The following is a 23,984-nucleotide window of genomic DNA, read 5'->3' on the forward strand; positions in this document are numbered from 1 at the left end:
TAATGGGCCCAAATTATATGTCTTATCCACCTCACAATGTTAAGGACCATGATAACACTTTTGAACCAACAACTATTTTGAATTGAAAGGTAGCCCAACTATAAATGCTATTTTAAATGCCCCAATGCAAATCCTCTTATAAAAAATCTCACAATTCATTAGATACTCCTACTATTGTGATTTACAATACAAAAATATTTGCTACTAAAATCTCTATATACTCTATATATTTGTATATAAATAGTTAAATACATGTATTTAATTCATTTACAACGTATATTTTGCATTCTAATATATAATTTATACTAATAACTAATTTCTAATTTTAGTGTATACATAACATAATTGCTTATGATAACAATTCCGTTACATAACCAATAAGGATTTAACTAACTTCTGCTAACTCTTACTTATAACTCTTACTTATAACTGTGTTCAATAAAAATATCTTTGTAAATGTGTCTCCTGAATATATCTCTATATATATGTCTTCTAATATAAGTGTCTTTAATATTAATTATTGTTGACAATAAATTGACATAATATATTAGTATTCCATACATTTTTTTACAATAATCATACCTCTTTTTTCCCATGGTACTCTCAATTTGACATCCCAAAAACTAATCAATGACAGATCTAAACTCTATTTAAGTATGACTAATAAATTGCTTCATACACAAAATAGAATCCAAATTATGGACACTTGTTTAATCTAACAAATAAGCTAACTACGTGACTAACTCAGATAATTAAATCCAGCCTTCTTAATTAATGATAAAATTGAACACATAGCAAGTGTGAGTGTGTGACGTGCAAGAAATGGATGATTAATTCATGTATTGAGATGCACATCATACGGCAACTTGGAGGTTAGAGAATAGTGAAGGGCAAGAACAGAAAGCTAATTAGTAATTACTATTAATTCATCACAAGGGAACACAAGTGTTGCAAATTATTTATTATTCCCATACAAGTCAAAACATATTTAATTTATCATGACGCGTAATACAATTAATTCTTGCCAGTATTTCCAAGAAAGCCTCCTTTATTCATCACAAGGATTGGATGCTCATTCATTCCTGTTGTCTGCACAGTCATGATTCATTTTATTTTATTTTATTAATTCAACACCAACCATATCTATATATTACAGAAAGAGTTTCAAGTGTACCAAGTGAAACACCGATGATTTTTCTTATATTATATATACCCACACACACTTTACTCTTCCAATTAAAAATAAATAAATGATCATATATATGACTTGTATGAAATATTCAACACATGGGAATGCTTACTTTTCAAATATTTGGAAATAAATTTCATTGCATATGGATATGAGAAATTACCAAGCTACCCTTATAGTCCAACTAGGCAACTAAAACTAACACCACCAACCTACTCAAACCTAATTCCAACCCTTACCCAATACAATATATGATAACTTACAGTAACAGAACAAGTACAAGGGGGTAAAAAAATTAAAAAATTGAAAGTGATTTTATCAAAAATAAAGGTAATAATTTTAAAAAAGAAAAAAAAAGATTGAAGGGCTATTATGATTCACCGGTAGCTTCTGTAGGCTGGGGTGTACATACAGCTCTCAGCAAACTTAACCAAATCCTTGGGTTGTGGAAGGCGAGTGGCCAACCCTGACAATAATAATAAGAATAATAAATAAATAATATTGTTAGAAATAATCAGAAAAAAAAAGCATTTAAAAAAATGGGAGTGTAATGGTGAAAGAACTGACCAAGCTCATAAGCCTTGGCAGCAACACTGGCAGCAATGTGTGCTGAAATCTTTCTGATGTTGGTGAATGGAGGGTATATCAGTCCTTTCTCAAAGTTCTCTTCACTCACTTGTGCAGCCAAAGCCTCCGCTGTTTCCACAAAAAGTCATGTTTGGTAACTCAGAAGCGTTAAATGATTTTACATGTTTGACTAAACTGCTTAACATAACACACATTCACTTCTCATCTATTATTGAAATTTATGTTCTAAGGCTGGTTCTGGTGCACTTACATGCGGCGAGAAGGAGGTCGTCGTGGACCCGAATGGTACCGGACATTATTAAACCAAGACCGAATCCGGGGAATATGTATGCATTATTGGCCTGTCATAAAAGAAAATATTCAAATTAGGCACTGTTCTATGCAACATTTCTTTTTCTTACATATGAATTCTGAAGGACTATAAACCTGGCCAGGCACAAAAACTTTTCCTTCATACTCAACCGGAGGGAATGGGCTTCCGCTAGCGAAAATGGCGCGGCCCTGATGATACCAAACATGTACAAGGTAAGAACATCGAAATTAAACTTGAAACCCGAACTTAATTATAGAAATACTACTAGGGGTATCTTATTACCTGGCTCCACTTGTAAGCCTCTTCAGCAGTACATTCTGATTGTGAAGTTGGGTTGGAAAGTGAAAGAATGATAGGTTTCTGCATGCATTATCATGTAATAGACTTGTTAGCTTAAATCGACATGAACTATGTCATAGTAGTTGGAAAAACAGATTGAAATAGTAGTAGTACCTCATTGATTGAAGCCATTGCCTCAATAACTTCTTTAGTGAAAGTTCTTCCTTGTCCAGAGGTTCCAATCAACACTGTTGGTTTGATTTTCTGAGAGGGTAACATAGACATAGATAATGTAAGAATATTGAAACTTTTGCTGTGTGCGCACGTGCGCACGTGTGTAATGGACAGAAAGATCAATCATACATTAACAGCATCTACGAGTCGATGAACGGGTTCGTGATCATGGGCCCATGGCTTCTTAAAATGTTGAAGCGATTCTTTTCGGGAACTGACAATCAATCCCTGCAGAAGTAACGGGATCAAGAATGTTACTAACAGAAAATCAGAATCTACTTTGCATAAGTGGAGAAGCTTGGATGAATTCAACACTAACCTTCGAGTCCACCAACCAAATGTTCTTGCGCACTTCATCTAGTGGGGCATTAGTCTGCATCAAGAAGGGTAGTTTCTTAATAAATCTGAAGTACTCATCAAATGAATATCATAACATTAATGAAAGTGTTTCAATGTTTCAAACATCATCTCAGTAACAGAAAGGAACCTGTTTTGATGTTTCAAGTGCAATAAGTTCTGCAATTCCAGTGCCAGCCTACAATCACCAATATAATTAAAAGTTTAAGACCATTAGAACTTCATCCTCATCTTAGAACCAATGAAGGAAGCATTAGCACAGTCACGGAACTGCATGGACCTACCTCTCCAGCACCAAGGAACAAGAATCTGTGGTCAGCCAAGTTGCCCCCAACCAATTTCAGAGCTGCAACTAGTCCAGCAAGGACGACTGATGCTGTACCCTGGAACATTGTCGAAACAGTTTCAGAGCTGGATATATTATAGTTACCAAAGTATAGGAATTAAGTATTGATGACTGGTATTCCGTACTTGAATATCATCATTGAAAACAAGATGGGTTGATCTATATTTTTCAAGTAGATCAAATGCGTTGTGGTTTGCAAAGTCTTCAAACTATAACAGATTCATAAAAAAAGGACAAGTTAGTAAGCACTTCACATCAAATAAAAAAAGATGGCTTGTCATATTGCCTAATACCTGAATGAGGACTTTCTCCCCGTAATTTTGCTTGACAGCACTCATAAATTCATGCATAAGTTCAGCATATTCCTGGATTCAGAAAAATTAAACTGAAGTTAACATTATGACATATTAGATAAGTGATAGCTGAATTTAAAAATGATTAACTCTATGATGAGTCAGAAAAGAAAACTAGTCACGAACCTGCCCAGTCGCCCGTCTTTGCTTGAGCCCTATATATAACTCATCATTCAACAAGTTCTCGTTGTTTGTTCCCACATCAATGGTGATAGGCAAACACTGAAAATTTTTATCAGATTATATTATATTTATAGGCATGACAAGAAATGGAAGGCATAATCATTGTGAGTTTATGATAGTGATAATTTATAGGATATACTTACGGCAGACGGACGAACTCCTCCGAGTGCTGTATATAAAGAAAGTTTTCCAACTGGTATTCCCATTCCCTGAAGAAACAACATGATACCAAAGATTAGATTGCAACATTAGACCTGATTCATAAAACAATATGATTCATAAATTTCAACAAGTACAGAAGAAATTACCTGACAACCAAGATCCCCAAGACCCAAGATCCGTTCTCCATCAGTTACAACAATGACTTGAATGTTCTTCTCAGGCCAATTCCTTAGTACTTCAAGAATCCTCCCCCTTTAAGTTCAAAGCCAAACAATATACAACGTAATCAACACAAATAACACAGGAAATATTCATCAACAATAATTCCAAGACAAAGTCAAGCTTACTTCTCTTTCAAGCTGATATAAAGACCCTGAGGACGCATAAAGATGCTTCCGTATTTCTGGCAAGCTTCACCAACAGTTGGAGTATAGACAACTGGGAGTAACTCTTCGACGTGCTCAATAAGAAGCTTATAAAACAACCGTTCATTCCTCTCCTGCAATAAGGAATATATTGAAGTGAAAGCATTAGAAGCCGAATCCAAGCTAACAAAACAAACTGTCTGAAGAAACTTGCCCCAAGATATAATTTCACATTAAAGATGAATTTCATAGTTCTATATAAAAATAATGGGGCAAAAAAGGCCAAGATCACAAGTATTTTGGCCACACCTGAAGATCCATCATTGCCATGTACTTCTGCAATGGAACTTGATACTGACGAACGTGCTGGATCATTTTCTTCACCTGCACAATTAAGTGGCAATAAACTTTTAAGCATTTAACTAATGTTCATATACACAATCCAATAGTTTGGTAAGTATGAAAAGAAAAAAAAGTAGTATTAATGTCTTCTAATCAGATATTCGACCTGAGTTTCCTGCGGAATAACTGTCGGGGGAAGAAGACCTCGCAAGTAGTGAGCATCCCTCTCCTTCTCAGTGAAGGCCAACCCTTTATTGAAGTGGGGATCTCGCAACAATGTATAACCGCTAAAAAGCAAAAGACATAAAATGTAAGAACTTTTATCATGCCACAAAACTTAGCCCATTAAATATATATAATCTTCTCTGTTTGGAACATAGATTTGTGCCATCAAGGCCATTATCAACCAACACCACAATGAGAAAAAACACTGTTAAGAAATGGAGGTTAAGCCCATGTATGATCAATGATCACATATAACAGACTCGCCCCAAAAGAAACACAAAACTATACAACTGGAGTAAAATGTTGAAAGATGGATATACAGGATAGCTTAGTATAACTTGTTTATTTAATTTATTTAAAATTCAACAAGAAACAAACATAAGGAGCATATGTCACACAAATCAACATGCACTACACGCATATGCGTTTGCTTCATCTTTTTTGCCGCCCAAAAGATCACTTTATTGTTTATTATTATTATAAACTATGAAGATGACTGTTCATTTTCATATTAAAAAATATCACCTTTTAACATCTTTGGCTCTCTTAATAAAAATCAACTAACACACCGTATTCTTTGACCACACAAGTTGAGAATTGTTTTAAAAGCCGTACGAGATTTTCCCAATTGAACTGGTTGGATCATGAACAGTACATGTTCCAAATTCAACCACAAATTTAACAGGCTGAAGCTGAAACCATCAACCTCGGCTGCCAGCTTTTGAAACACTTGGAAAATAAGATAAATCAGCAACATGAACAAGGAGGGAAGGAAAAAAAAAGATTATTTATCCTTCCTTCATAACATCAGAACTTGTTGAAACAAAATTCAGTACGGCACACCACAATTCAGATAACAGCAAATAAAAATCATCCAACTTGAATCTAAACCGAAACAAGTTGAAAGTTTTAAGGCACATGCATTTGTGAAAACCCAAAAGGGTCATAAATTAAGAGATGAGTAATGTGATTGAATCTCACCTAGCAACAGAGACATTCCAGGGGGTAACAAACTGATCCTCCGTGGCCTTATCCTCGCCGTAGACATCCTGAGGGCCACCGGAAGAGACTGTTTCCTCTTCAGCAGGCGGCGATGTTGGTTCATTTCTTATCTGCTCTTTCTTCGCGGGAGAATCTAACACAACGCTTCCGTTTCTGTCATTGCTTGGAGCCAAACACACCACCCTGAAAGGACTCGAATGACCCTTCCTCGCACCACCACAGAAGCTGCGAGACCCAGCTACAGCTGAGTTGCTCTGCACAAAACAAAACAAGATGAAATCTCGATACCCAGATGAACAAACCAGCTGATCTCATCAGAACTTAAATCAAAAATCAAACTTTTCGATAAACCCAGAAATATACTTAATTTTATACCAACTCTAGATTCTTGTCATAACAAGGAATATAAAGCCATTATGATTTAGAAAGGTAAAAAAAAAACTAAGAAGGAAAAACAAAGTGATGCAAATCTAGTAGTGCTGATGTGGAGAAATGGGTATACAATACCAGGAAGGAGCATGAGCTGGAGGAGATCATGGTGGCGAAAGAAATGGAGGAAGGAGAGAGAGAGAGAGAGAGAGTTGTAGCGGTGCGGTGCTGGTTGGTGAGGTGAGTGTATAAGCGAAGAGAAGAGAAAGAGAGACAAATGTATATAAGAGAGAGAGAGTCTTAAGGGAAGGTTCCCTTGCTTTTCTCGCCCCCTTTTTCTTCTTCTTCACTTAGCTTCGCTTCTGTTTTCACTTTTCAGTGTGTCCGTCCTTCCTTAGCTTCCTTTCTCTCTCTCTCTCTCTGAATGAATGAATGAATGAATGAGAGAGAAGAAGAGAAGAGAATGGAAGTGATGTACAACTCTCCTCTCTCTCTCTCTCTCTCTCAAATAAAAAGGGCAGCTTGGAGGTCCAATTGCACGAGCACGACCAACTCGTTTTCATTTCATTACCGAACTACCCTCCACTTGTTCAAATACTACAACTAATTCTCCTGTTTTCTTCTTTTTTTTTTTTATAATAATATTTGGTTAATATTATTTAATGTCAAATTTATTTCTATTTTGATGTATATTTTTCATCAATTATTACCTAAATTTAATTTAATAACTAATTCAAACACACTTCTAATTTATTAGAGTATGAAAATTTCAATACTAAATTAAAGAGGAAAAAAAAATAAATTTGGCTCTTCCTAATTAAGAACTTTTGTATCACAATGTGATTTCTTGGCTTTGCCATATTTTTACCTTTTTATTAATGATAATAATAAAATATTTAAAATAGTATGTATATATTAAAATATATATATTTTAATATAAATATATTTATTATTTATTTATTTTTAATATGTATTGGGTTAATGATTAAATTAGTTCATAAAAAATGACTTGTTGAAAGATTTTATCAATTAAATTAGTTTTTTTTTTTAAAGTAAAGCTCAACATCTGAAGTGGAGCATAGTTATTAGGTTATATTATGAATATATTTTTTATCAATTAAATGAGAAGAACACGGAAGAATTAGTTGTTAGGTTATATTATGAATATATTTTTTTAATTAAAAAATAGATTAAATTAATAGATTTTTGTAAAGATATTTGTTCAACATTTAATTAGACATGCTAGATGTTATGTACTCATATATGCTATTAGTTAATATTTTATATTATCAATCGTTGATAGAAACTATTAATTGAATGACAAAAGAATAAAAATGATTAATTTATAATTTTTAAAAGATTAATTTAATTGAGAAAATTTTAAAAAAATAAAATTAGAGAACGATCTATATTTTTAAAAATTAATTTAACCATTAATCTATATACATTTTATATTTAATGTATTTTATGAGTTTAGTGACATATATTAAGTTTACAAATAAAAAAATAAATTATAAATACAAAAGTTTGAATTCTTAATATATTTATTTTGTATTTATTAAAAAATATTTAAATTAATAATTTTATTATATATTTTTAAGCCACATTAATTAAATTCATATTTTATATGGATGAGTTATTTAATGGTATATGAAAAATTTAAAAAGTATGTTATATAATAAATATTTTTGCATTTAATATAAAATAAATCAATTAATCAATTATATAGAGTTGTTAATTTAATATTGCTTAAAAGGTATTGATTATACGAAATTTCTTGATGTTTTCATAAAAGGATAAAAAAGATATGAAACATTTGTTCCCATGCATGGGGATGTAATGGGTTGTGATCACAGGTGGGAATGAGTAGCGGCAAGTGTATCATGCAGTGGCAGTATCCAAGGTTAAAGCCTCTTACTAGATTGACATCTGCCCAATCAAACAAAAACTAAGGAACCACCATTATTACTATGAATCATGTCGGAAAACAATATATATGGGTAAAAAACGTAAATAAGTCAAGAAATTACATAAATTCGCCAAATTGAAAATTGCTTTACGAATGAGTCAAAGTATATTACTATATAATTTGAACCAGGTTGGTTCGAACTACAAAAATACATAATTTGAACAAAGTAGTTCGAATATTGATGGAATAAGTGATGCATGTAATTCGAATCTAGTTGGTTCGAACTAGGATTCAGCAAGTAATTCGAACCAAATTGGTTCGAATTAGTCAAATTTTACCTCGAATAGTAATTCGAATTATGCTATTAAAAAATTAATAATTTATTAAAAATTTTTATTAAAAATTAATAATTTAAAAATTAAAAAATATATATTTTATTCCATACAAAATAATTAAAAAATATATTTTTTCTATACAAAATAATTTAAAAAAATAGCTTAAAAGATATTATGAGTACTATAAAAGTTTGTAATATTCTATTAATTTAGATTAATACATGATAAAAATATGTTTTCTTTAATTTCTAAATTATTAGTGACTATGTGGAGTATTTCTTTAATGTCCTAAGTCATTAGGACATTACAAATTTTATAGTACTTCTAACATTTTTTAAGCTATTTTTTAAATTATTTTGCATAGAATAAAATATTTATTTGTGGTATAATTTAAATAAATTTATTAAAAAATATTCATGATAATTTTTTAATAAAATTATTTAAATTATATGGTGAGATATTACATGATTCGAATTACGCATGTGGAAGTTTGAATCACTCTGATTATACAATGCTCTTCTGCTCATTTTTTATAGCTAATGAATATTTTTTAATAAATTTATTTAAATTATACCACAAAAAATATTTTATTCTATGTAAAATAATTTAAAAAATGGCTTAAAAAATTTTAGAAGTACTATAAAAATATATAATGTCCTAATGACTTAGGACATTAAAGAAATACTCTACACAGTCACTAATAATTTAGAAATTAAAGAAAAAATATTTTTATCTTGTATTTACCTAAATCACTAGAATATTACAAACATTTATAGTACTCATAACATCTTTTAAGCCATTTTTTAAAATTATTTTGTACAGAATAAAATATATTTTTTAGTTATTTTGTATGGAATAAAATATTTTCTTTCATTTCTAAATTATTATTGACTTTGTAGAATATTTTATTTAAAATTTGAGTACATTCATGTATTTACCTAAGTTATTAGAACATTACAAATTTTTATAGTACTCCTAACATTTTTTAAGCCATTTTTTTAAAATTATTTTGCATAGGATAAAATATTATTTGTAGTATAATTTAAAAAAATATTAAAAAATATTCATGAGCAATTAAAAATGGACGAAAAAGTATTGTATGGAATTCGAATTGATAGCTCATTAATATTTTAAAAAAGTCTCGTAATTAAATATTTTGTTAGCTTTTTTTTAACGTATGAAATAAAATATATATTTTTTAATTTTAAATTATTATTTTTTTTAATAAATTTTTTAATAAATTATTAATTTTTTAACCGCATAATTCGAATTACTATTCGAGGCAAACTTTGACTAACTCGAACCAAATAGGTTCGAATTACTTGCTGAAGCGTCCAAACGTGTAATTCGAACTCAGCTAGTTCGAATTACTCTCAATCCTAGTTCGAACCAACTAGGTTCGAATTACATGCATCACTTGTTCCATCAATATTCGAGCTACCTTGGTTCGAATTATGTGTTTTTGTAATTCGAACCAACCTGGTTCGAATTATATATAATGTGCTTTGGCTCATTCGTGAAGCAATTTTCAGTTTAGCAGATTGCGTAATTTCTCAGCTCCCTTGACTTATTTACGTTTTTTACCCATATATATGTTCCTAATGCAAATTGGTTTAGCAACCATCCTCAGATTAATTATTATTATTAGGTTTAATTATTTAGTTCTTACAATTTTATCAAAATTTTAATTAAATATATATTTTAATTAAATTTTATATTATTTTTAATTTTATTATTAAATATTTTTTAATATACAAAATTTTAAATTAATTAAATATATTTTTATAAATTAAAAATATTCATAATTAAAAATTTAATTAAATCTTTAACTGTATATATTTTAAGAAAAATATTCTACTAATTTTAATATGTTTAATATGAAAAAAACTTAATTACGAAATAAAAAATAATATAAAGACTCAATTAAAAAAAATATAGACCTAATTAAAAATTTTAATTAAACTATAAATACTAATAGAATAATTAATTATTATTATTCTGAATTTTACTGTAAGAGTGAGGTCCTTTTCACAAAACTTCACATAAGATTCAATCAATGAGCAAAGCTTTCGTATCAATCGGTCAGGGTTTTGGGTTTAGATTGCAAACAAAATACAATGTTCTGTGTTTTGGTTTCCCTGCCATCTTAATCTTGTCGTGTATTATGCTTATTCCATCAATGTAAAGTTACTTATAATAATAATAATAATAGTGATTACCGGAACATAAAAGTTACAAACAAACAACATTCCCTAGCGGACCTGTCAATAATTTAATCTTTAATAATGGACAATATGCGTGCTAATGTGAAAATTACTTTTAATATTATTAAAGCTATTCCTAAAATGAGCAAAAAAATTGTTATTTACTATATGGGGAATGCATATATGCACTTCTAAATTTTTGAGAATAGAATATGTAATGGAATATTATTGCTAACAAGTGGGTTTAAACATTAAACATTTCAAAATACTAAGATTTGTCTAAGCATAATTTAACCCGAAAGGAAAGGTTAGAGGAAAGAATCATCCTGGAATTAAAATCCAAGACTGAGAAATAGAGGAGAGAATAATGTTGTGGCATAAAATTGGGTAGGTGAGAGATGAGCATGACCAAATATAATTGTAGGTGATAACAATGGTGGTTGAAAGTGGTTCACCTTGTTTTATGAGTATAATCCTAAAACATTGTATGTCGTAACTCATATATATGTCACACTGTCTTTTATTCGTAAATGTCATCCTTTCCTTCGATGAGTTAATTAGCCTCATTATTTTAGCACCATGTTTCTCTAATGAAAGTGCAATTTTCAGCTTGCGGTAATAACATTTATCACATGCAAATTTCCCACAAATTAAAATTGATATTAACAACCATTATTTAGAAAAAATCAAACACCTTTAATATTTTTATAGGATTAACTTTTAACGTTTTAAGTACAGAGATTTACGTGGTCATTAAGAATACAACTATTAGAGATATTTTAATTCAATTCATAGCAATTTGACAAGTAATTCTAAAATTAGCGTTAAACAGAGGAGTTTGGCCACTTTTGTAGGCCATTCAATCGAGGCTACCATATTTTATTGCTACTAATGACTCACTTTTGAATTCATGTTCCAACTTCCAACCAAAACCTCATGCTATTTATTCATTATTCAGAACCAGATATATGGCTGAAAGCGACCTAATCAACACATGCATCATGCATGTATGTTATGTATTTAACATGGCTAATCACATCCACAATTAGGGGTGTTCGCGATACGGTTTGGTTCGATTTTAAAAGAAAAAGTCATCCGATTCGAATGCTTAATTTATGTGCGGTGCGGTTTGAATTGGATAAATTTTTTTTTGAAATCCGATCCGATCCGATCCGATCCGATTACAAGCGGTTTGGATCGGTGATTTGCGGTTTTTTAAATAAAAAAATTAAATACATATAACAAGTTTCAACACCAAATTTTAAATAATCAACAATGATATAACAAGTCTTAACAATATTTTAAAAAGCCAACGATAATATAACAATAAAAATAAATTTATAAGTTAGTTAAAATAAATAAATAATATTTTGAACATAAAATATTTATTAAATAATAATAATACATGAATAATAAAAAAATATATAACAAATTGAACATGTTATAAGTATAATTGTAAATATAATAATAAAATAATAATATTATGTGTGGTGTGGTTTGAATTAGATTGGATCGGTTATAAAAAATAGATGCAAAATCCGATTTAACCCAACGATTTATAAAAAATAGAATCCAATCAAATCAAAATTAATGCAATTTTAATTCATTTTCAATTTAAATCGGATTGAACGAGTGGTTTAATTTAGATTGGTTTAAATTTAAACACTCCTATCCACAATGCTATTAATACCCACCCTTCTTTGCTTTAATAATGATTGCATTATTATTGGAATCATGTATTTATAGTGTAAAATAATAATTTTATTCTATTTATTTTTTAAATAATTATTATTTATGTTATTAATATAAAAAAATAATTATTTTTATAAATATAATATTAGATATATAATTAGATATACGTATAAAATTATTTTATATTAATAATGCACTGAAATTTATTATTATTATTATTATTATTATTATTATTATTATTATTATTTGCAATGATAGATTGGTACTAGTGTCCAAGGGTTTTATTGTCAATCCATTAGAAGATGTATCTGGTGGAGGTTTCTCTCTTTTTAAAGGGGGCACACTAACATAACTACTAATGAACATGACTTAATTAATTTCATAAGAATAAGAAAAATCTGAATAATGGCATGATTATTTTTCAATACAATTGTTTATTTCTTTCCTCCCCTCCTTTACTAATGAATGAAGGCAGTACATGAATGTTTATATATAAAAATTAAATTAACATATTCATTCAACATCTGATGAATGTCTTCTATTGAATCCTTATAAAGAAATTTGAATAAAAGTTATTAAAAGAAAACAGTGAGAGTATTGAATCATTAACACAAACCTTTTAACTAACAAATAGTACAAATTAGTACAAATTAATGACAATATTCTACTTTACTAAAAATTGTGTCTCAGCTAAATCAGGATAAATTATAGGGCTAATTTTATTTAAAATGGCTCGTTGTTGAGTGTTTTTTTTTTAATATGAAGATAAAAAATTTAATAATGAAATTTTATGATGAGATTTTATAAGTATACAAATTTGGTTTTTAGATTTGTAATTTTAAAATAATAAAAAAAAATTTAAATACAAATTCTAATTTTTAGATTTGTGATTTTAAAAATAAAAAAATTATAAATGCAAATACTAATCTTCATATTTTTTATGTTCAAATTTGACCTTTAAAATTTTTTTATTTCTCTTTTAAAATTTTGTAATATATCCGTCATTTTTACGATATAACAAAATACACCTTCTTCTTTAATATTAAAAATAAAAAGTGAAATTATATTTGTACAATCTTTTTTTTTTTGTTTTTTATTAATATTTTTAATTTCAAATATAATGTATACAAAGTTATGTTAATTAAAAGGTGCATCCGGTGGAGGTTTTGACTGATTTCTTGAAATTTGAAAGTAAAGAAGTAAAAATTCCCATCACGTGTTGTCTAAAACAAAATGATATTTCTTAATTGAAAAGCGAAGCAAGCAATTGCAAAAGTCCATGAATAAAATGCTGCGCTTAATTGCAAAGAAAAATAAGATGTTTTAAAGTAAGAACTTGATAAAATGAAAAGCAATATATTAATTTAAAAGCAACCACACCCTTACTTTTCTACTTTAATAATTTAAAGAACTTGATCTATTTTAAAATTGTAAAATAATTTAATATTAGAATTTATCTAATATATGTATTTATAATATATATATATATATATATATATATATATATATATATATATATATATGTTAAGGTTGTTATTAACATGAATTTTAATTTTTTAATAAGTAATATGTTAAAAATTTAAATGTTATATATTTTTATAAAAATATTTTTAATAAATCCATTAATATTAATAGAAAAAGATTTGTGGGCAGTGAGAAACCACGTTCAAGTGGCTGCGTCCTAAAAAGCAACGTCAGAAAAAGTGGGTCATCAATGTTCACTGATTCACTCATCATTCCTGAGCCATGCCAATTGCCAATTCAAATGCACACCACACGCTTTTCTTTCTTCATTCAATTATCAATTCACATTCTTCATTTTAGTGCTCCTCACTCCTTTCATCTTCAACTAATTCATAACTCTCTATTAGTCAATGCTAGATATAGACTTAACAATTCTCTTATCATATTTAACTCAATTTCTAAAACATATTCAATAAATATATATGAGTGAAACATTTTAGATATTAGATATATTAGTTTCGAATCAATTTGAGTTGGTTAAGTAATCAATTTATTTGTCTATTTAAACAAGTGTTGGAATTCTAAATTCTGCTCTTATACATACAGTAATCTATTGATTGGCGGCAGACCCTTAAATGAAATTCAGAACAAACTGTCAGATTAAGAGATACCGTAGACAAAAAAATATATCAATTAGGAGGTGTCAATTATCATTTCTCTTCTTTTGGGCCTGATTGGGCTTAATTTGGTAGTCAGTTAGGCCCAATTTCAGCAAGCCAGATGAACTAGCGTAACCCAATAATTAATTGGTGCATTAGGGGTAGCTGTAGGTATTAGAGAGTATGTGAGATTCGTTTCTTCTTCACTCCCCGCTCTGTTCTATGATTTTTTTTTGGTGTGGGTTGATTTTCGGTAATATTAAAGAGACAAAAAGAATAGTGAGAATTTACTTTATTTATGATTTATTAATTGCTACAGTAATTAATAAATGTTAAATAAAACAAATTTTTGCTGATTTTAACTAAATCTTTTTTGTATTTTTGGTTGATTTTTTCCAACTTTAGCAAGCCACAAAAAAAAAAAAAACTTGAATTAGAAAATTTAATCTCCTATCATACAAACACACAAGGCTTTGGTCTAGTGGTTATTTTCTGTCTTATAATGAATGTATTCGAGGACTAAACAGTGGATAGAATTCTAAGTATTATGTGTGTAAATGTAGTGAGGTTGTGGACTAGAGTTGAAAAATATACAAGACATTTTTTATAAGTAATAATAGTTTGTCAAATATTATGAATAAATTAATTATAAAGTTGACCAAAAAGAAGAGAAAAAAATAGTTTGACGAAACTAAATTTGCTTACAACTGCAAAATAAAAAGCGAGTAATTTATTGTTTGAAGTGGTAGCAAACAAACAAACATTATTACAAGAATTACAACATGATTTACACTGTATCTCTATTACTAATGATCCTCCAAAACCTGGCATTTCTATCTGTTTTGGAAGTTCAATGTTTTGATGCAGAAGGCAAATATAAAGGCAAAGAAGAGAGTGAAGGCAACTAAAACTCCAGCAACTGGCCCCAAAAAATCTGACTTGAATCCATATTCGTCTTCAATGTACTGTTTAATAGTAACATTAGTCCCCGTTCCAACAATATTGATAACTTTTGTTACATCTCTATATTGTGACACAATTAATCCATACACTGTCCATGCCACTGGGCAAATCCAATAGTACCATACCCACCATTTTGGAATTTTCTGAAATATATACACATCAAGTAGTTATTTTTGCTGATATACTAACAGTGTATTAAATGTAACCAAATTTGAAAAGGGTACTCACTGGTCTAGGAATGAAGAAACCAGAGAAGAGATTGAAGATGCCATAGAACGCGGCGGCGAAGATTGATGCAACTTGTTGGTTTGGTGTGATGGAGACAGTCATCATGCCATAATATGTGAAGTACAAAAAGGAGAAGAAGCTGATGAAGAAGAACCAAAAGAACTTCTCTACTTTCCATTCAAAGCTCACCATAGCATACACTAGCACTACATAGTATGAAGTTTGAACAAACACATATGGTATTTCACAAAGCATCTGAAACAAGAAATAGCAACATAAGCATAATAATCTCTACTAGATTATTAAGAATGTACATTGAAAAATTTATGTATAATTCATTAGTCTAACCTGTGCAATGGCATAAGGCAAAGCTGAGTACATTCCAGCAGCTCTTTCTCTATAAAACACTGTTCTTTCGACAGCTACTACAGGCTGAACAGTTTGACAGTTGTTGATACCAACAAACATAACAGCACCAAACATTGCTCCAAGAATCTTGCTCAAGTCACCAGATGAATTTCTGTGAAAACATGCCAATAGAAAAAGAAAATTATTTGAAACAGAAGCTAAGAAAAAATTGGATTTCACTCCAGAAGTGAAAAAAGCTCCAACCTTTTTGTGCCAACTCTCCAAAATATTGTCCCCACCATGAGAGCTGTGACCAATGTGAAGAAGAATCTGACAAGGTTATAATCTGGACTCCTCCAGTAAGTGATCCACTGCTTCCATACACAAGATGTGAATTGCCCCCATATTGATTGAGAATACTGAGTTGGGAAGTATAGATCATTTGCTCCGGGAGGAGGTGTGCTTAACTCATTTACAAGAGCTTTGTTTCGCCTACTCGATCATAAGAACACACATAACTTAATTAATCCCCTTAACAACAACATTGTTACATTGGTAATTTAGATTACTTGTATTGCAAACTTACTGATACAAGGAAGATGATTTGTAGTAATCAGCAAAATCCATTCCAAGGCGAACTTCGGCTGCTATGGAGCTTACTTCCAACATCCATGTTGCAGGGTTGTACATTTCCTTAATCTTTGGTACCCCTTCAATTGCCTTTGATCAATGTATAAACAAGAATCAGATATTGAAACCTCTTTTTAATAAGCAAGAATTAATGCAATAAAAAAACATATATCTAATTTGTTGTAATACCTCAAAATATTCAATAATCTTGTGGGAATTTCTTCCTAATGGTCCTGCATAGATCACTTGTCCTCCTCTTTTCATCAATAGCAACTGATGGAATAGGAAGTATATAGATGTCAAAAATATTGTAACATAGATAGATAAGGAGAAACATGAGAGATTAAAAATTTGAAGTTGATTAGTACCTCATCAAAGGCTTCAAAGATATCAATGCTAGGCTGGTGAATTGTGCACACAACTGTTCTTCCTGTGTCAACTGTGTTTCTCACGGTTCGCATAACAATGGCGGCCGCTCTTGCGTCGAGACCTGATGTAGGCTCATCCATGAAAATGATTGAAGGATTAGCAACAAGTTCAACTGCTATTGTTAGCCTCTTTCTCTGTTCAGTTGACAACCCTGTAACTCCTGGAAGCCCAACTATTGCATCCTTGAGACTATTCAGCTCCACCAAGTCCATTACTTCCTCCACAAATTTCTACAAAGATAAAATCCATTTAAAGAAAGATCTTTCACTAATATTAAGGAAATAACAAAAGTGATATAGTGCTTAGTGTTTACCATCTTTTCGTCATGACTGACTTCTTTAGGTAACCGAAGGAAGGCTGAGTAAATCAAAGATTCATGGATAGTAACTTGAGGTGAATGGATATCAGTTTGTTCACAGTAGCCAGAAATTCTAGCAAAGGTTTCTTGATTCTTAGGGAATCCGGAGATTCGAATATCTCCTTCAACATATCCACCAGTCTTTCTTCCGGCTAAGACATCCATCAAAGTTGTTTTTCCAGCTCCACTAACTCCCATCAGAGCAGTTAGAACACCTGGCCTAAAGGCACCAGTTACCTCCCTAAGCAGTTGCAGCCGATCTTCGGTTGCTCCTTGGTCTCTCATTTCCTGTCAGAGTTAAATTGCCATTGTAAGTGCCTACATTACTGGACACTAAAGCTATATCAGAAACCAGAATATGTTACAGGGTTCTTACTAGTGGCATGTCTACAAAGTAGTTCACACTATCAAAAGACATAGCAAGTGGTTGAAAAGGTAGAACCATTCCTCTCTTTGGGGCAACTCCAGTGGCTGACTCAATGTTTCCAGAAGCACTAGCATCGCTTTGGCTGCTCATCATTCGCTGCATTGCCACTTCTCCTAAAATGATTCATGCCAAACAAGACAAGCATGGTTATTTAGCATATTACTCCATTTTACATAAAAAAAAAAGTGCAGTTAAAGCTTTCTAATTTGGTATTTACTTCTAGGATCAGGCCTCGTGGCGAGTCTTGGTTCTTCTCTAGAGTCTCCCCCAACCTCCATTTCACTTTCATCTTCTATGATTCCTTGTTTCTTTCCAATGGCTAACAAAAGATTTGAAAAATGGATAGTTAGTTAGTGAGTGAGTGATAGAAGTAATCAAATAGAAATTAAGATTGATTAGAGTGTGAGGTCTTACGATCAAGGTAAATTAGTGAAAGGGTGAAGAGAAAATTGAACAAAACTGTGAAACCAAGAAGAGCTCCTAAACCAATCCAATACCAATATGCGTGTTTAGGAGCATCAAAGGTGTTTAATACGGCTTCACCAATTGTGGGAGAACCATCTGGAGTCTGCAGGCAATTAAGTTTTAGTCACAATAGTTCTTGCATTATTTCTAATGAAAAATGTTCATATTAGTGATAGTGTGTTTACACTACTTACTGGATGATTCCACCTTGGAGCAAGCATTTCATTTGCAGAATATGCATTGAAAGCATATGCCAGAGGTGAAATCCAGTATCCCCATACCCACCAATTGGGAATGTCACCTGTTAAAATCAAGAGTTATTTAATTTGGGAAGCATAATCCTTTCAACTTAACTAGTTAGTTGAACTAGTTTAGATTAGTTACTCACGTTTGGGAAGGATAAAACCACCAAGTAAAAATAGAATAAGCAACATCATAGGTCCACCAGTAAAAGCAATAATCATTGTTCTACACACTCCTGAGATGAGCCTGAACAACCCAGCTGCCATTTGTTGAACAACAAAGGTCAATAGCAAGTGCTTGAAGAACCTGAAAAAGCATACTTAGCAGTTAGCATCAAATATTATATATATCAATCAGTTATATAAAACATAACATTACTTCATTTTTAGGTAAATGAACAATACCTGCTAGCTTCAGGTGCAAATCCTATGGTGTAGTATGTAATACCAACCCAAACAACAGTCTCAACAATAGAAATGGGGAGTCTTAGGAGGAAATTAGGGAGTGTATAAGCCCAAGTAGGATGAAAAAGGTGGTCTCTGTGCTTGTAGAAGGTTGGTAGCCTTGCAATGGTGAGTGACAGCTCAGCAAATCCATTGAACATGTTCATGATCAATGTGAACAAGATTCCACCAATGTAAAGAGTTCCATCAGTTACATTCCTCTGGTGCATATGTGTTCTTAAGAAGACAGTTGCAGATATGATTGAAAGAATGACTATTTGACCGGTTTTGAAGATATAGACAAAAGCATTCCTCTTGATCAATAGCCACTCCTTGTCCCAACATGCCTTGAGAAGCTTCATTCTTGGAACTGTGTACTTCTTGAAAACAAGAGCTGCTCTATGCCCTGCTGACTTGTCGAATGGAACAGCTAGTTCTCGCTCGAGTTGCATTCCGACATGGAATTGCTTGAACTTGTTTGCAAACTCAGTCACTGTTACATATCTATATGGTCTGTGTTTGTCTGCCCAATATTGTTCTTGATCCTTCTTTGAGGTAACCTGTACAAATTATACTACAATTAACCACACTATGATCCAATCTTTCTTAAAAGCATTATCCAAATGTTACCAATATATATACCTCTTGTAAGAAATCAGCAGTTCCTTTTCTCTCAGGGCATCTAAACCCACATGACTCAAAGAATTCAACAATATGCTCACGTGGACCTTGATAAACAACTTGACCCTCTGCAATTAAGAAGATATCATCAAAGAGTTCGAATGTCTCTGGAGCAGGTTGAAGGAGGGACATGAGGATGGTTGCTTCAGTGATATGCACAACTTGCTGCAAGCATTTCACTATCTGATATGTTGTAGAACTATCAAGACCAGTTGATATTTCATCCATGAAAAGTGTTTTTGTTGGCCCAACAATCATTTCTCCTGTTCCATATACACATATATACACATGTTAACTTGATTGCAAAGTTTTCAAAGGATATATAGCATAGATTCTTGATCTTATTACCTGTTGTTACACGCTTCCTTTGTCCACCAGATATACCTCTGCGCATATCGTCACCAACAACGGTATCTTTGCAAATATCAAGCCCCAGTATCTATATATAATAACATGATCAAGTTGTTAAGCACCACAATTATCAAAGTGAAATTTAACCATCTTTCTTTAACAAAAAAAATCACTTACTTTGAGAGTGTAGTCAGTAATTAGATTACTTTTCATTCCTTCCATTGCTGTAGCCTACAAAAACAAGCAAGAATAGTTAATATATGTGTTGAGTACATAACATGATTGATATATAAATTATAGTACCTTCATGAAAAGATCAAGTTCTGCCTCTGGAAATATGCCAGCATCCTTTTCCCTTCTAGCAAGCTCGGCTAATAAGTCTGTAATAACATTGTTAGAGAAAGAAAGCCAAAAGTATGAGCACATTGATCCTGATCTATACAAACATTAAACCAAGTTGATTCGAGTTACCATATCGAGTTCCAACCCCCTGGCATCTAGCCGAGAAATCGAAAGTTTCTTTGACAGTCATTTCACCCAAATGTACATCATTTTGGCTGATGTACGCTGAAGTCTTTCTTGGTACAAACTCTTTAGTCTTGTATCCATTGTAAGTAACTTCTCCTTCCACCTATTTCATTCACATCAAGCCAAATAGTTAATTGATGATCAGCATAATATATAGTAGCATCATGAGTCATGGCATGATATGATAGGAGTGAAAAATATACCTTCAACTCAGGGTCCAATTTTGCAGCCAATGCAAGTAAAAGAGTGGTTTTCCCTGAAGAAGGTGGGCCAAGCAAAAGGGCCATCCTGCACAAACACATCATAATGGTTAAGTATATATATAAGAAACAAAACTTGAGAAGCTTAGCATACTAGTTAAATTAATACCTGGAAGGTTTAACAATGCCATTGACATTTTTAAGAATAGTGAGCCTTCTTCTTTTTGTAGTACTAACCCCAAAGATACCGAGGCCAGCTTCCAGAATGTTCAATGCAACATTTGGTAGTGTTGGGAGGGCTCTGCTTCCAACATAGCAATCAGCCTCAATTGTCAAATTCTGAAACCTCACTTCCACTGTTGGAAGCCTGATTCCAACCCTGCAATAACGTTTCTTGCTTAGACAACTTCTTTACCAGCCTACTATCATTACTTTTACAGTTGTAAATAATAACTTATATCAAAGGTAACAATCAGGGTCAATGCTTAATCTAATCATAATTGCTTTGCTGGCTAATGATCCTTCGATTAAGCACACTATCAGGGTTCATTAATTAAGGAAGAAATGACAAAAACAGCCGCTGGTATGAGAATACCTTTAACTTAGCTTTGTTGTGTCCAAACCCAAAGTCAAAATCGTAATGATATCCAAATCTTTCATTTTTGTTGTTTATAGATTTTCTGAATTTTTTTTGAACAAGTAACATTTATTTTTTAGTTAAATATTAGAAAATTCTCTTTTTAGAAGAAAGGTATCTTTTTTTGGTGACTACAAGAAAGGTATCTTTATAAACAATAAAAACAACAACTTATTTTAGCGAGCGCAATTTTTTTAAGTTCTGTAATTATATATAGAAGGAAGAGAAGATGGCAGTTCAATACCATGAATTATGATAATCACCGGTTATTATTTGTGAAATTTTTTTCTATTTTCTTTTTTATAAAACTACGTTTCTCTATTTTATTAGTAATAATTATTATATTGTTGTTAGAATATGACATGTATACAAATTCTACCCTAGCTAGTTGAAAGGAATTAGCTTTGCTCTCTTAGTAATAAATAACCATGCTAGTTAGTAAAAAATAATGTGTAGAAAAGAACAATAAGGTCCAACTCAAATTAAAGTTAAGAAAAGTTAACTTCTACCTTAAAGACAGATATTAAGTATATCATAAAAAAAAAATATTTTATAAAAATGGTAAAAATTAAATTTTTTAAAAATATTATTATTATATTTTTAAAATATATCCTTAAAATAAAAATTAGTTAATATTTATAAAAATAAAAAAAATAATTAAAAGGATGAATGAAGTGGTAGAACTAACTTTTCAAGTCTGTTTCTGAACTTGATCAAATACTTCTCGTTATCTTCTTCAGCAACCTTGAAGATCTTGTCAACGATCTGTTGTCTCTCATTCATATCAAGCTTCCTCACATCAACCTCCCTGCGCTCCAACCTTGCGGCAGCGGCGGCAGCGGCAGCGTCATCGGCGGAGGTGTCTAAAGCAGTCTGGAAAATACTTGTCCTTAGCCTGTCATAGGTGGGCAGCCTCTCTATGGCGGCCCAAATGAGAGCCTCTTCGTCTTGGTTGACGCTCATGGTCCGCCGCGAGTAGCGGCCGCTCGCAAACACTTCATCCCTCCAACTCGCCCTGCTCCTGCTCCTGCTTATGCTTCTCGGTAAGTTTGCTATGTCCCCCTCCATCTTTTCTTTAATTTCTCTCCAATCCTTTTCTTCTTCACTAACTACTCTTTGTTATTCTCATGGTTTTCTTCTTCTACTCATTCATGTTGTGAAGATAGATATGAATATATATTATTAGAGAGGACACCGAGCGAGGTGCCACAGAATAGTCTTAAGCCGTAACTTATGTGTATTATTATATTATATTATTCAAATGCAAAACTTGGACCCATTTTATCTATTATATTATATCGGTCTTCGTTCGGATGAATATAATACACAACAAGTGGGTTGGAACCAAAAAATGGTTAAGAGACTAATAATATTTTTAATTAAAATTATGAAATTATTTAGTGTTAGTTTAGATATTATGATCATCTAATTTTATATATAATAAAAGGTAATTTAAAGTATTAAGGTATATAGTTGTTTAAATAATAATTATTTTTATGTTTTCGGTCATGAACATTGAATGTCTCTACATGACTAATTCCTCTTCATCGGTCTTCCTAGTTAGTGGACATGTAGCAATTTTATAAATTCAATATGTGTATATTTAATTTTTTTTTATATATTAATAAGATAAGATATAGCTTTTTATATTCATCATGAATCATGAATCATGTGATGAGGGGAATATTATACCCTAATGACACCCTAAGTAGTTTTGGCGTGGGTTGAACTTGAAGAAGAGAAAAATTTATGAATATTTCATCAAATTAAAGGATAAGAGACTAAGGAATTAATGACTTGAATGTTTCCGCTATTTAGTTTGGATTTGATATGGATATTATTAATTGAACTCAACGAAAATTCCACTTTAAAGGAATTTCAATGAAGCATGAAGTACTAGTAGCCCGTTCTAAAGTACCTATGATTTAGATTAGCACCGCAATATACAAGTTGGTCAAATTCACATTAATTGTCAGTTACGTACTTCATTTTCACTATATTAATTATATGGTCTGACGTTTTTGCCATTTCGTGATATAATATTGTTAAGTCAAAACGTGGAAATGCGTTATGACAACGGAACAGCGACAATAAACAAATATATATATTCCATTTGACAGTTCATAAATACTAAAAACGGTGTTGGTATCAAGAGGGAACAGTTGCATACACTACTAGTGTTGAAGGTTCAAAACTTTGACCAAAGAAAATTGTAGCCTCTTTATTAGATATTTTTATTTTGTCTATGCATGATACAACAGATCAGCATAATTCATCTAGAATTTGACCTTGACAAATTAAACCGTTTGCTATTACAATTCATCTAGAATTTCATTTTATAATAATTAATAATAAATCATCACCCTTGCCCAGTAAAACATGTCTTGTTGACTTGGCTCTACACACTAATTTCAAGCCAAGAATTATGATTGCCTTTTGAAAAATAGAGAAGAAGATCACATTATAAGACTCTCTCTCAAAAG

At 31.2% G+C, this 23,984-nt stretch overlaps 2 protein-coding genes across 2 annotated transcripts; both read right to left on the minus strand.

Annotated features, from left to right (window-relative positions):
- Positions 1 to 899: 899 nt before the first annotated feature.
- On the minus strand, positions 900 to 6,874 carry LOC112703098 (NADP-dependent malic enzyme). Its single transcript, XM_025754414.3, has 21 exons — positions 6,446 to 6,874; positions 5,918 to 6,192; positions 4,878 to 4,998; positions 4,679 to 4,753; positions 4,352 to 4,503; positions 4,151 to 4,256; positions 3,986 to 4,051; positions 3,786 to 3,881; positions 3,600 to 3,671; positions 3,432 to 3,515; positions 3,245 to 3,343; positions 3,091 to 3,138; positions 2,923 to 2,976; positions 2,733 to 2,831; positions 2,544 to 2,633; positions 2,373 to 2,450; positions 2,204 to 2,278; positions 2,028 to 2,118; positions 1,757 to 1,885; positions 1,571 to 1,655; positions 900 to 1,089 (listed from the first exon to the last, which is right to left on the minus strand). Exons 1-21 carry the CDS (start codon positions 6,473 to 6,475, stop codon positions 1,077 to 1,079), a joined length of 1,938 nt encoding a protein of 645 aa, XP_025610199.1. The 5' UTR covers positions 6,476 to 6,874; the 3' UTR covers positions 900 to 1,076.
- An 8,028-nt stretch (positions 6,875 to 14,902) lies between these two features.
- LOC112703100 (ABC transporter G family member 36) lies at positions 14,903 to 23,127 on the minus strand. The gene is made up of 22 exons (XM_025754416.3): positions 22,190 to 23,127; positions 21,034 to 21,243; positions 20,868 to 20,952; positions 20,608 to 20,767; positions 20,440 to 20,516; positions 20,314 to 20,367; positions 20,134 to 20,224; positions 19,747 to 20,048; positions 19,066 to 19,664; positions 18,807 to 18,967; positions 18,613 to 18,719; positions 18,368 to 18,521; positions 18,171 to 18,272; positions 17,903 to 18,066; positions 17,482 to 17,814; positions 17,108 to 17,398; positions 16,929 to 17,012; positions 16,696 to 16,829; positions 16,374 to 16,601; positions 16,110 to 16,281; positions 15,762 to 16,016; positions 14,903 to 15,676 (listed from the first exon to the last, which is right to left on the minus strand). Exons 1-22 carry the CDS (start codon positions 22,567 to 22,569, stop codon positions 15,404 to 15,406), a joined length of 4,416 nt encoding a protein of 1,471 aa, XP_025610201.1. The 5' UTR covers positions 22,570 to 23,127; the 3' UTR covers positions 14,903 to 15,403.
- Between the last annotated feature and the right edge of the window lie 857 nt (positions 23,128 to 23,984).

Source organism: Arachis hypogaea, chromosome 7 (genome assembly GCF_003086295.3).
Source record: "Arachis hypogaea cultivar Tifrunner chromosome 7, arahy.Tifrunner.gnm2.J5K5, whole genome shotgun sequence".
Taxonomy (NCBI): Eukaryota; Viridiplantae; Streptophyta; class Magnoliopsida; order Fabales; family Fabaceae; genus Arachis; species Arachis hypogaea.